The following is a 2,135-nucleotide window of genomic DNA, read 5'->3' on the forward strand; positions in this document are numbered from 1 at the left end:
AAATAACAAGCCATCTGTGGGTTTTACGTCTCAAACGCATAGTTTTTGTTTCAATCACAGCCGTACAAGCTCATTCATACACCCTGGCTACCTCAGTGGATGCGTCGACTCCTACACCATCAAGTGGTTGTCTTTGCCTTGTTTCTGACAATGTTAATTAAATGATATTTAACACTAACACACCATACACTAGTTCATTTGGGACTGCTTCTCTCACAATAAACTCTGGTAAAAGCATCTAATGCACTCAATGATGGAAGTGCTAGCTACGATATGCCGATTTTCATGGAATTATCAAATGCAACGCCCAATGGTTTTGAATTACAACTGAGCAACCCCACAAATGGAACCTTGACTAATAGCGCATACTTTGAAACTGCAACTACCAATGATTAGGTTCTGATGACTGCAAGCATGAAGACTTACAATAACTTCGACTGGTAGTGTTGGATCGAAATTGGATCACTAAACGCTCCTTTGCAAGCTGCTGAATCCAACACATCTATCACAATTGAATCAGTTAGCACTATCTCATATAGTTATGATGTAGCGTCCAACGCGTGAGCAAATCGTGGTGGCAGGCCTTTTACTCTAACAAACATCTCAGCTTCTTTTGGTGGTAATATTTACATTTAAGCTGGTATATGGGCTACGTCTGATCATCAATTGAAAGAGGATATTAAGGAAATCGATTTACGTTTGAGCGATAAAAGGATCTTAAATCGGTTAGTTATAGCTATAAGAAAGAAGCTAAGAAGAGAGTCGATTTGATAGCTCAAGATGTTATGCGTGTTTGTTCAGAAACAATTACGATGATCGAAAAACAAAATTTGAAAGATGAAAACTCAACGGAAGGAGTTCAATTATGCTTAGATTACAATGCTCTAACGATATTGAATGTTAATATCACTAAAAATCTAATTGATCATATCGAGAAACTCGAATCGACTATAAAAAAGTGCATTCAGTTAAATAAAGATTCAATCGAGCCAACCTTTCAATTCAGCTTATATTAATTCATTGCATCTCGATTCATCTTATGCTTCCGTGGTGGTTAAGGAGCATTGTCTTTAAAGTATTCTTTGCCTTTGCGCGCCTCAACAGCTTCACTAAATCTATGTCGGGTACTTTCGTACAAGTTATTTGCAAATGAGCTTTTGTAGCTGTTGATATCGTCAGTATATACTTTTTTTATCCCAGTATTCAAGTTGCGCAGTCTCTTTATTTCTTCGTCATCACTGCTTTCAGCATCCGAGTCTTAAAAGAGTTTTCGAGTAATCAAGGGCTCGTCCTCAATTCGTTTAGCAGTTTTTTTGTTGCTCGTTTGTCTGTGGGTGTAGTCTCTTGTGCTGTTCAATGCAAATGGAGTAGTGTTTCATAAGCTCTCTCTCCCTATGTGGGCTACGGAACGTGACTCTTCGCAACCGGCGGTTCTTGTGGACCGCTTCCACGAACCGCTTACCCACTGTAGGGTGTTGTCAGGTCTGATACCTGGACATCCGTCCACTCTTCCCCCAAGACTTGACTACACAGCTTCATGCTCGAATTTTTCATTGTAATGCCGGATGAGCCTCGCGTTATCACACGTCTCGACGAATGCCTTCACAATATCTGGAACTGCCTTCACGATACTGCCCATTGATTCCCATGAATCTTCTGCGTCTTCAAGCCCATGCCAACCAACAAGCAACTCCCATTCCTTTGACTGGCGATTGGATTCGCCCTCCTTTCACAGCTCTCTCCCCAAGTTGATCCCTTGAAGTGACACGTGATGCTTTAGCTCCTCTGTCACACTAAGCATGTCATCCGCGTAATGTTTTAGTCGGATCACGTGAACATCAAACGTTTCCTTCGTCAGCAAGTGTTCGATTAGGAAACTGGTGAGGAGTTCTTGTATAATGCGAAAAAGTCCCACCCATCGCACCATCAGCTTGTCTCCTTTCATTCGGGGGTCCGCTCTCTACCACAGCACATAATCTCCCACCGTGAACGTGCACACTTACCCCCTCTTTGCCACACTCTGAAGCGATCGGCGTCGCTCTTTCACATCAACTACCTCTTCGTGTAGACTCATCATACTCTGTCTCAATGTTTCCAACTCGCTTGAATACTTTTCGATGCTCTGGATATCCACT

At 42.0% G+C, this 2,135-nt stretch overlaps 1 protein-coding gene across 1 annotated transcript; it reads right to left on the minus strand.

The window, feature by feature from the left end:
• Positions 1–1,458: 1,458 nt before the first annotated feature.
• PHALS_04293 (Chromo domain/shadow) lies at positions 1,459–1,945 on the minus strand (the record flags this gene model as incomplete). The annotated part of the gene is made up of 3 exons (XM_024718383.1): positions 1,459–1,525; positions 1,587–1,699; positions 1,769–1,945. The coding sequence occupies 3 exons, from the start codon at positions 1,943–1,945 to the stop codon at positions 1,459–1,461; spliced, it is 357 nt and encodes a 118-aa protein (XP_024583787.1).
• Between the last annotated feature and the right edge of the window lie 190 nt (positions 1,946–2,135).

The sequence above is a fragment of the Plasmopara halstedii genome (assembly GCF_900000015.1).
Source record: "Plasmopara halstedii genome assembly, contig: Scaffold_2592, whole genome shotgun sequence".
Taxonomy (NCBI): Eukaryota; Oomycota; class Peronosporomycetes; order Peronosporales; family Peronosporaceae; genus Plasmopara; species Plasmopara halstedii.